Raw genomic sequence first — 10,246 nt, forward strand, 5'->3', positions numbered from 1 at the left:
GAAATAGACTAGGTTAAATCTGTAGTGACAATGATTGCGATACAGAGAATAGAATACTTTTTCAGGTACACTCTTTTGAAAAAAGTGAGAATATATCCTGTCCCACATAGGATATTGCATTAGATGGAGTAATGTTCAACGTCTAAGCAGACTTGTGCCTCCATACACCATCACTGATAACAAGAGTTTCATGGATACATTTTCTGGGAAGGGTTATACTTTAGAGCCACCTGACATCAAACCAGGGGGTTATAATAAACATCCCATCCCATTGAAAGGAGTGGTTAAAATGTGCAATCATTTAAGGAGAGGAGCACAGTGGGAAAAAGATACATAACTTAACAAGGTTCGAATCTGTTGAGATAGAAACATAAGAAGGATTAGGCATAATGCTTGACCCAAGCAATGAGGAGCAAGTGCTTATAATTGCCAGATCTGTTGTAGGCAATGATGTATGTGAAGAGTTCCCTGAAATATTGACAGATAAATTGGAACTTTAAGAAGAAATGTTCACAAAATTAAGCTACAAAATAATACAGTTCCAGTTGTAACCAAAACCAGAGCCAGTGTGTTACTTATGAAAGAACCCCTAAAAAAAGAACTAGACAAATTAGAAGTTCAAGGAGTAATTGAAAAAAATTGAAAGCTCAGAATGGCTCACCACTTATTACCACCAATAATAATTCAAATGATTTTCAATTATGCGTAGATCTTCGTGACTTAAACTCTAACATCTAGGTGAACAGACATCCTCTACCCAGGATAAACAAATTGTTAGGCTTAACACATGATGCAAACATTTTCAGTGTGTTTAATCTTTCAGCAGCCTACCACCATGTGGTGCTCCACAGAGAATCCAGACCACCTATATTTTTTACTGCACCCTTTGGAGTGTACCGTTACAGCAGAATGCCCTTTGGTTTAACATCGGCTGCTGCTGCCTTCCAAGGGGTGATGCAGCACATACTGGAGGATTGCAGGGCAACACTGTGAGCCCGAATCACAGAACTAACTTAAGACACAATCCTAAACTTACTACTTTTGGTATTCACAGTAGGCATCTAGTAGTAGTGAAGTTAGGCTTTTGTCTCAAGTCTGTCTTAAGTCTGTCTTAAGTCTGACTTAAGTTTGCCTTAAGTCTGTCTTAAGTCTATCTAAAGTCTGTCCTAAGTTTGTCTTAAGACAGTCTTAAGTCTGTCTTAATTCTGTCTTAATTCTGACTTAAGTCTGTCTTAATTCTGTCTTAAGTCAAATTAAAAAAATCCTAACTTTACTACTACTAAATGAGTTCTGTGAAGACCAAAAGTAGTAGGACAGACTTAAGACAGACTTAAGACAAACGTAGACAGACTTAAGACAAACTTAAGACAGACTTAAGACAAACTTAGGACAGACTTAAGACAGACTTAAGACAAATGTAGGACAAACTTGAGACAGACTTAGGACAGACTTAAGACAGCCTTAATATAGACTTAAGACAAAAGCCCAACTTTACTACTACTAAATGCCTTATGTGAATACCAAAAGTAGTAAGTTTAGGATTTTGTCTTAAGTTAGTTCTGCGAATCAGGCCCTGTGTTTTCAGGATGGCATTTTGATATGTGTAAATTATGAAATGGAACATAATGAAAATTTGAGAATTGTTCTCAAAACTTCCAAGTAGCTGGCTTAACAATTAAAAGTGAAACATTTTTAATTGTTGTGACAGCCATTGACTACGTAGGTCACACCATTTCAAGCGAAGGTATAAAGTCCAAGATCAGCCTTATATATTCAGTGAGAAATACATCTCTCCTTCCAACAAAGAAAAGTTGAACTCCTTTTTCGGACTTGCTGAATATATGCCCAAATGTGTAAAGAACTTTCGAGACGCTGTACAACCCTTACGCCTATTACTAAAAAGGCACATCATTTGATTGGGAAGATACACACACCAATGTTTTTACAAAACTTAAAGAGACGATTGTGAATGCACCTAATATTGGTAAATTCAATGTGAACCACAAACTTATTCAAACCAATGATGCCAGCAACAGTTGTCTTGGGGTTACCTTATCCCAAGTAGAAGAAGGAACAGAAAGTATAATCGCCTTTGCTTCTAGACAACTAAAAGGTTCTGAAGGGTAATTATTCAACTGTAGAAAAAGAGGCGCTAGCCTGTATCTGGAGAACCAACTATTTTAAATGTTATTAATGGAATTTGCCATTCCTGCTAAGAACAGGCCATAAACCTTTTAATCCCAGTACTATCCACTAAAACATAGAAAACACCACCCCAAATATAGCTAAGGGGATGTTAGGTTTACAAGGCTATAACTTCAAACTGAATATGTACCAGTAGCAAAGAACCTTGTAGCGGATTGCTTATCCAGATTACCTATTACAGATCACTCACCTGATATATTGTCTTCCAATAAAACAGTTCAATCCATTACAATCCAAGCTATATTCAAAAGAGAGTGGGAAGATGATACCAGTAAGGATGTAACCTTACTATCAGTTAGATAAAAAAAGCCTGCAGAATAGCCAGAAAAATGCAAAACTCTACCGAGCAAGTGCAACACATATTGGAATGTAAGAATTTAACTCTCTATTCTAGGAGAGTATATCTTAAAAGCCTACAGAATTGTACTGCCAGAAAACTTAACAGAGCGAATTATTGATATTGCCCAAGAGGGTTATTTAGGAAGAAACCTGACTAAGAACAAGATCAGAGTAGAATATTGGTTTGCTATCATGGATAAAATGGTAAAAAATCAAAGTAAGGGATTGTTACACATGTGGGGAAAGTGATAAAAACCAAGGTGATATGCAGGGCCCCACTTTCATCTGTAAAAGTTCCATCTAAACCATGGGAAAGTTGGAATTAGATTTGATAGGTCCTGTTAACATTCCAGGAATCATTCACAAATTAGTCTACATACTGGTTGACTGCTACTCACATTGGGTAAACATTCAATTTGTGAGTAACACAAGTACAAAGTCATTCATAAAATTCCTTAGAGATGTATTTACAAGGGAAGGTATCCATAGTGCTATGATAACAGATAGTGGGGTACAATGTGCGTTGGAAGATTTAAAAAATGTTTATAGACATTGTCTATCAATCACAGAAGAGCACGATTGTGTTGCCCTAAAGCCACTTGATTGGTAGAGAGAACAAATAAAATGATAAAAGAATCTATCCAATTATCTTTCACATCAGGCAAATCCATACAAAAATCTGTGAGAGACATGCTGTGGGCATACCTCACTCACTTCCTCAAATGCCGTCACAGGGATTTCTACTTTCGCAGTCCTTAAAGGGAGGAAACCTGGTTCCAAGCTTACTCCTAGTTGGTTGAATGGAGGACAACCTGTGTGTTCAGTTCATACTCACCAACAAAGATACAAATCCTGGTAGGACAAGAAATTGGGAGCTAATGTCAGAAATAAAAGATAAGGCAATGGGTAATAAGAACAAATTCATCAAATATTGGTAAAATTGAACGAAATTCAGTGGTTCTGGAGGGCAGTAGAATGTGGAGCATGGACAGGATAGCTCATTGTCCGGAGAGCTTTTTTACAATTAGTAATTAGAAACAGGCCTAGAAAAATCAGGAACAACAGAAAGTAGGGCGAGTACCAGAAACTGCCTGGAAATCTGTAGCAGATGCTGGTTTGCAAGTGTACTTGTGGGAAACTTGTGTGTATATCCAATTACTACCACCTGGAAGCATTTCCAAAAGTGAAATGCTGCCTATTGAACAATGTAGCAGTGACATATGTCAAAATATTTGTGCAATAACATTCAAAGTAAAATCTCCACAGAACTGGGAAAATATCTTCCCTCAAAGCCTACCAATTTTTATTCTTTCTTCTTTACACCTTGGAAAGATATTTACTTCTGTCAGGCGCGGCCCATGTAGGTAAGAGTGGTGCCTGGTGGGAGAGGGACAGGGACAGACGACGACGAAGGAAACTTGGGCCACTCCTGGCTTCTGTTCCTGACAAGAGTAACTTTCTGACCAACTCCAGGAAGGGAATGGGTTGAAAAAAAGTGTGAGAATACCCACAAACTCTCGAGTTTAAGGCTGTTCCTGAACTTTCCTTGGAAACCCACCATGGAAGGAATTCCCTACCACTTGAGAGGAATTTACAAGCAATATTACAACACTGAATGGTAATATTGTATGTGAATAAAAGTATTAACCTGTGAAGTGTTACCTTATGTTAATAGATTGCCATTTATGAGCGTATGGTGGGCATGCACATACAAGTAGCTATGTGAATCATGATCATAAGTTGTAGTATAACAATACATGATTAATGTGGGAAACCAAGCAAGCAGTAGAGTACCACATATTAAACCTCTAAATTTTAATCTGCTTTCTAGTCATTGGGAGGATTCCTTAATGAGGTGCATGTTTGAGGAAAGAACGCTTGAAAATGTCCCTAAATTAATGTAGTTGTGTGCATAAACTCAATGTCTAGGCATGCTTTCTGACAATCATATCCCACAATTTATTTATATGTTCCAGGAAATGTGGCGTGGATGCACGTACTGGCTGCCAGACAGCTGCAATTGAAGCCGGAAATCCTGGGAGGGCAGTTGTACTATACATACGATCACACCCCGGCGCGACAGAGGTGTATGCTGATGCGCGATCTCTTCTTAGAGGTGGACCCCACAATCCGACTGGGCTCGCACGTACCTTACTGGAAGATGTGGTTCTTCATACATATTCATGTGGTAATCCGCTTCCTGGTGAAGCCTTTCTGGACCCTGAAGCCATTCCTCACCAAGCCATTGTTAAATGTCATCGTCACCTCTTTATCCTATGAAACAGACAAGGCCACCAGGCACTTTGGGTACAGACCTCGCTATAGCTGGGAAGAGACTAAATCGAGGGTCAGCCAATGGTTGAAAAGTATCAAAGACAATTAGGGGATTGGCTAAGACATTGCTATGCATCCTAATTAAAATGTTGGGCAAAAAGCTGGAAAATCAACCTAAGACTTTTGAGACATTGAAATATAAAGTAATTGTTAAGGAACTGTAAGGGTAGCAATTGTGACTGCTTGTAACCTTTGCTGACTAGGAAAGGCTACATTTCAAAAGGGGGGAATCCTTCATTTTCAGTATTCTGGAAGCAATGCCAAATGTAATTGCTTTCCACGTGCGCATTTCATACAGACTTGAATTCACCACATCTGCCCTTTAGGAGTTATGCAGCTGCTTTGTCGCACCTCTATGGATGACTAGACACGCAGGAAAGCATGGTAAACTGCAGTCATTCTGATTGGTCCTGATCAATTATCCACCAGCAGCATTTGAAGTAGCTACTTGTTGCTGTCATTCTGATTGGGCATTATCTGGCCAGATAGAATTGAGTCCTCTGTTTTAGCAATGCTGATTGGCTGCCTCACTGTCAGATCGGCTGTGGTTTGCCACATTTTCTCGGAACGCTGTGAAGTTCAGTAAGGGGAAGTTTGGGCAGTGTAGAGTTGGCGTTCTAGCCGGCGTGAGCAGCGTGATGACGCGGCACGCCCGTGGCCATGATGGGATGCGCGCGCATCCTGAGGAAAGAGCGCGAGTGTCGGAAGCCGGCAAGTTCAGCGGCTCGGCGCTCTCTGATGCCAATAAGTAAATAAATAACGTACATACATAACAGCGGCTCCTGTCTTCATTACAAGGGGAGCCGGAACATTACAATGGCGACGAGGATGATGGGATTTACAAGGTGAAAAGAAAAAATCGAACCTGGAGCAAAATCGACCACCGAGCCCTGAGCAGGATCACAGACTGAGCAGCACTACGAGCTCACCAAGCCAAACCCACCACCAACCACGGGACAAGGACATCAGAGAGCGTGGCAGAGCCCCCACACACACACAAGGGAGCCCCACAGCCACGGAAGGAGGTGAGAGGGCACTGAAGGAGGGGATGAACAGTAAAAGGGATCCCACCAACCAACCACCCTAAGGGCTGGATAGCTGGCGACCCAGGGAAGGACGAAGGGGAAGACAATAAAAGCCCCGAGAGACAGCCAAAGATACAGGAGGAGGACGACTCGCCAGGCAGCCCCAAGAGCCAGAGTGGGACCGAACCCCAGGAGAAGCGCGAAAGGATGTGCGCCCAAACATCTTCAGCTATGGCACCGGTTCCATTCCTACCCAAACCAGGGGAACCCCTCATGCGGTGGGAAGATTGGAGAGAATACATAGAGAACTTTATAGAAGTGATGGAGGATGAAAACAAGGAGAAATTTACTAGCCAGAGAAAGAAACGAATACTACTGCTTAACCTAGGCCCGGAGGGGCTCAGGGTTTTCAAGAACTTGGTACCCAAGCAACGGGCAAGTACTGATGATGACGTTTACGCCCATGCCATCGAGGAATTGAATGAACACTTTCGCCCGGCGGTCTGTGTCTCAATCGACAGATATAATTTTCAACAAAGGAAACAAGAGATAGAAGATTCAGTCGAGGAATACGTAGCGGCATTGAGGAAATTGGCCTCCACGTGCAGGTACGATGCATTCCAGGATGAGTTTATCAAAGATCAGATTGTGATGCACACCACAAGCAAAGCTGTGGAGGAGAAATTATGGGCGAGCGGTGACGTCACGCTGAAGGAAGTCATGGTGACGGTCAACAAAGCGGAACTCGTAAAACGTTGTGCCGAAGCGGCGAAAAAAGAGCCGGTGGCCAGACCAATGGTAAACAGGATAGAGGATGAAGGGCCTCGGAGAGACGGCAAGTACAAAAGTACGGCGCAGAAGAATCCGAACAGATGGCAAGGCAATCCGGGACCCCCAGGAAAACAGGCGGGAAATAACAAAAGGAGTTGTTACAAATGCGGAAGCATGGCGCATGAGGCTCACGACAGGAAGTGCCTGGCGTTTCGCGCCAAATGCTTGTTCTGCGGGACAGTAGGACACTACGAGAAGGTGTGCCGCAGGAAATCCACCAGGACCATGGTGAAGTTCGTAGACCAAGAACAAGAGGACCAAGATGAAGACAACCACGAAGAAGAAGACACGGTGCTATGCATTTACGACCAGATACTCTGTATCGACACTAAGAGGTCAACCAAACCAGTGTTGGATATGGCAATAGGAGGGGTGCCTATAAGCATGGTAGCGGACTCAGGCTCACCATACACAATAGTCCAGAGGGCGGTATGGAACGAGACATTTACGCCGTCACTGGGCCAAGAGCTGGAGCGGCTGGACATTCGAACGGTCACGTACAACGGAGACCGCATACCCATGGCAGGGTTCAGGCCATTGAAGTTCGAATTCAAGGGACGCACTGCAATCTGCAAAAGGGACCCTCAGTCTTGGGTTGGTTGGACCAAGGGGACTTGGGCATCAAACTAGACCCGGGAGGAAAGGTCCAGATACTACTCACCGAACAAGACAGTTGGTCGGACTTAGACCAGTGGAAGAAGAAATACCCCAAAGTATTCGGAGGCAAAGTGGGAAGACAAGAGAAGTTTACACACAAGATTGTACTCAAGGAAGGAGCGGTAACGGTATCGCACAAAGTGAGGAACGTACCCCTGGCCGAAAGAGACGCGGTGCAGGAAGAACTACAAGAACTGGAGAACAGGGGCATAATCGAACCCATCACGTGTGCAGAGTGGTTGGCACCACTGGTGGTGGTGATGAAGCCCAGCGGTAAGGTCAGGCTGTGTGTTGACCTCCGCGAGCTCAACAAGAGCATTGTAGTGGAAAAGTTCCCCTTACCCCGCATCGAAGAGATGTTAGCAAAAACCAGGGGAATAAAGTGGTATTCCACGATAGACTTACCTTCTGCCTACCACCAGATCGCATTACATCCTGAGAGCAAGAGATTGACATCCTTCATCACCCCCTTTGGATGTTATCAGTTCTGTCGCATGCCGTTTGGACTGGCATCGGCTGCGGCAGTGTTCCAGAAACTGATGCACCAACTGTTCAAGAACATGGATGGCATCCAATACTTTCAGGATGATATCCTGGTGATGGGCCGAGACAGAATAGACCACGATGCCAAGCTGACCAAGGTCTTGAGTGTACTGGAAGAAAAAGGTCTGACGGCGGAGTGGAAAAAATGCCTGGCATGGAATCAGTAACATATTTGGGGCATGAGATAGGGGTGCAAGGAATCAAACCAAAAACCGAGAACGTAAGAGCAATTTGTGACGCACCGCCCCCCTGCTAACAGAGAAGACGTCAGATCCTTCTTAGGGATGACGGAATACTATAGCAAATTCATCCAACATTTTGCAACAAAGACCCACCATATGCGGCAACTGACAAGGGAGAAGACGCCATTCAGATGGTCAGAAGAAACACAGCAGGAGCTCAAGAGGGTAAAGAGAGACGTGGTAAATGCAGTACCCTTGCAAGGGTACGAGCCCCAGGGACTGACGATGCTCACGACAGATGCCAGTGACAAGTGACTTGGCGCAGTGTTGATGCAGGACAGAGGCCAAGGAGTGGTGGAAACGTTGAGTTTTGCATCACGCACACTGAGTGATACTGAGAAAAAATTCAGCATCATAGAAAAAGAGATGCTGGCGGTAGTGTGGGCAATGGCAAGATTTCAACAATTTCTATTTGGAACGCGGTTCCAGTTGAAGACGGATCACAAACCATTAGTAAAGGTACTAACCTCAAGTGGACATGCTAGCGCCACGCCCAGAATAGCTAAGATGACGTTGAAGCTGCTGGAATACAGATATGACGTGGAGTATATCCCGGGCAGTCGAAATAAAGTAGCCGACTATTTGAGCCGAGCAGCAGCAATGGAGATGGAAGCAGAGGACGGAGAAATTGGAGGAGAAATGGTGGCATTGACGGAGGAGCAAGAAAGGGTCATCAGTAACCAAGAGTGGCACGAAGCCTACAAAGGGGATGTAGGCTTACAGGAGGTGAAGGAGTGCATAGTGAAGGGATGGCCGGAGAAAAAACATATGGATGATAATCTAAGGAAGTACTACGAAATCAGGGAAGAACTGTCTGTTGGCGACAAAGGAGTGTTTATATACAGATAAAGTCATCCCCCCAGCAGAAATCATCCCGAGGTTACAAGCGATACTCCATGAAGGACATCTGGGGATTGTAAAGATGAAATTACGGACTAAGCAGGGATACTGGTGGCCGGGCTTGGATGTGCAAGCGGAACGGTACGTCAGGGAGTGTGCCCAGTGCCAAGAAGCGGACAAAACACTCAAACCTTTGAGGCCAGCGCTGGGGAAATTTGAATCCCCAAAGAACCCGTGGGAAGAGCTGTCCATTGACATCTTAGGCCCGATTTGGATGGACAGGTACTCTAAGTGCCCGGAAATGAAGGTGGCAGAAGTGATGGATACGGAGACAGTTGTAAGGTTCCTGAACAACACATTTGTAAGAGAAGGTATTCCTAAGTCTATACTAAGCGACAATGGGTCCCAGTTCACCTCGGAGAAGTGGACTAAATTCATGACGAGGAATGAAATCCTGTCCAAACACACGTCTATTTACCACCCGGCTGGGAATGGTCTAGTAGAACGTTTCAATAGAGTGGTGATGGGATCATTGCAGGCGGCCATAACTAGCAAGAAAGACTGAGAGAAGGAAATATGGAAAATGATATGGGCCTACCGGATCACACCGACGGGGACAGGATATAGCCCCTTCCAGATATTGAGGGGCCGAGACCCTTTTACGAGGGATAACAGAGTGTGGAAAGAAAAAACATTGACCAGCCAATGGTCCCCCGCAGTAGTTCATGCCAACCTGGAGAAGGCACAAGCTGTGTATGCCAAACATTACAACTTACGCAAGAATGTGAGAGACACTGGACTGACTGAAGAAAGGTGAATGGGTGAGAGTCAAGCTGGCGACTTTACAAAGGAAGGGGGACAGCAAGTACAGTAAACCACTCCAAGTCAAGGAGGTGTACGACAGAGCTGCCTTATTGAGCGATGGAAATGTATGGTCCCAAGATAGAATGGCAAGTTGCAATAGAATAGTAAGATGGGACGCAAACGAACAGGAATGGGAAGGAACAGCGGAGTTTGGACAGGAAATGGAACTGTCCAACCTGGAGGTGGACACAGATGCCGGGGGCCTGAACGAGGAGCAAGGCAGCAACGTTGGTCACAACGGGGAAGCGGAGAGGAGCATAAGGAGGTCGATAGGGAGCCCAGCTGAACCGAACCCAGGAGAAGGTAGTGAGGCGACTCAGGAGAGAGAGGACATTACAACCCCGGTAAGACGCACCCAAGGGGGGA

General features: G+C 44.4%; 1 protein-coding gene across 2 annotated transcripts in view; it reads left to right on the plus strand.

Moving 5' to 3' along the window:
- Positions 1-4,991, plus strand: part of LOC147729678 (3 beta-hydroxysteroid dehydrogenase type 7-like) — a 98,315-nt gene extending 93,324 nt beyond the window's left edge. For both annotated transcript variants that reach the window (XM_086954563.1, XM_086954564.1), the window contains exon 7: positions 4,521-4,991. In XM_086954563.1, coding sequence (XP_086810689.1) covers positions 4,521-4,927 — 407 coding nt within the window. In that variant the 3' untranslated portion in view covers positions 4,928-4,991. The remainder of the gene's footprint in view (positions 1-4,520) is intronic.
- The last annotated feature ends 5,255 nt before the right edge of the window (positions 4,992-10,246 follow it).

This window comes from Lissotriton vulgaris, chromosome 2_1 (genome assembly GCF_964263255.1).
Source record: "Lissotriton vulgaris chromosome 2_1, aLisVul1.2, whole genome shotgun sequence".
Taxonomy (NCBI): domain Eukaryota; kingdom Metazoa; phylum Chordata; class Amphibia; order Caudata; family Salamandridae; genus Lissotriton; species Lissotriton vulgaris.